The sequence below is a fragment of the Corvus brachyrhynchos genome, unplaced genomic scaffold, assembly GCF_000691975.1.
Source record: "Corvus brachyrhynchos isolate BGI_N302 unplaced genomic scaffold, ASM69197v1 scaffold193, whole genome shotgun sequence".
In the NCBI taxonomy this organism is placed as follows: domain Eukaryota; kingdom Metazoa; phylum Chordata; class Aves; order Passeriformes; family Corvidae; genus Corvus; species Corvus brachyrhynchos.
Window position 1 is genome coordinate 523969 of NW_008237087.1, and position 1095 is coordinate 525063.

The 1095-nt window shown below is 67.1% G+C and overlaps 1 protein-coding gene across 1 annotated transcript in view; it reads left to right on the forward strand.

Moving 5' to 3' along the window:
* The window catches only part of FMNL3 (formin like 3), an 11383-nt gene that overhangs the window by 5027 nt on the left and 5261 nt on the right, over positions 1 to 1095 (forward strand). Inside the window, exons 12-15 of the mRNA XM_017728682.1 lie at positions 2 to 17; positions 163 to 231; positions 670 to 794; positions 865 to 1067. Of these exons, the coding sequence (XP_017584171.1) occupies positions 2 to 17; positions 163 to 231; positions 670 to 794; positions 865 to 1067 (413 nt within the window). The remainder of the gene's footprint in view (position 1; positions 18 to 162; positions 232 to 669; positions 795 to 864; positions 1068 to 1095) is intronic.

Consider the following 1095-nt stretch of genomic DNA (forward strand, 5'->3'; position numbering starts at 1 on the left):
CGCGCCCCCGCTCCCAGGTGAGGAGGGGAAGCCCCCGGGGCACCCCAAAACGGGGGCATCTCCGAGCTGAGCTGTGCCCTGGGTGGGAGGGCTCCCAAACAGGGAGGTTCCCGGGCTGGGCGGTCCCCAGAATTGGGGTCTCACCCTCTGATGGCTTCGCAGGGAAGTGCCCCCCGGCCCCGCCGCTGCCCGGGGCTTCACCCTCCATCGCCCTCACCGTCGGGCTCTCAGGTACGTGGGGACATGTCCTGTGCCTCCACATGACAGTGGGGATGAGGGGGGACCATGGGATGGGGACAGGGAGGGTGTGGGGACTGCAGGGATGGGGATGGAGGCCAGGGAGGATGTGGAGACTGTGAGGACAGGGAACAGGGAGGACGTGGGGACTGGGACAGTGGGGACAGAGACAGGGGACAGGATGGATGTGGGGACCATGGGGACGGGGATGGTGTAGGGACTGTGCAGGCAGCGAGGACGTGGGAACTGTGGGGACAGGGACAGGGAAGGGTTGCAGGCACCAGGGTGTTGGGGTTGCAATCCCCAAGGAACACCCACTCAGGGATGGGGTGGCCCAGGGGATGGTGACACCAGGCTGGGGTGGCTCAAGGTGGGCACAGGACATGTCCCCATGCCCCGGGGGTGCTGAGCTGGCTCCCACCCCGCCGGCAGCCATCCGGATCAAGAAGCCCATCAAGACCAAATTCCGGTTGCCTGTGTTCAACTGGACGGCGCTGAAGCCCAGCCAGATCAGCGGGACGGTGTTCAGCGAGCTGGACGACGAGCGTGTGCTGGAGGTGAGCCCAGGAGCCCCTCCCCAGTGATGGGCACCCCCACCCCCACTTCTGACCCTCCTCGTCCCCCCAGGACCTGGACCTGGAGCGCTTTGAGGAGCTGTTCAAGACCAAGGCGCAGGGCCCGGCGCTGGACCTGGTGTGTGCCAAGAGCAAGGCGGCGCAGAAAGTGGCCACCAAGGTGACCCTGCTGGAGGCCAACCGTGCCAAGAACTTGGCCATCACCCTGCGCAAGGCCGGGCGCAGCGCCGACGAGATCTGCCGGGCCATCCACACGTATGGCCCCACGCTGGGGGGACAGGGG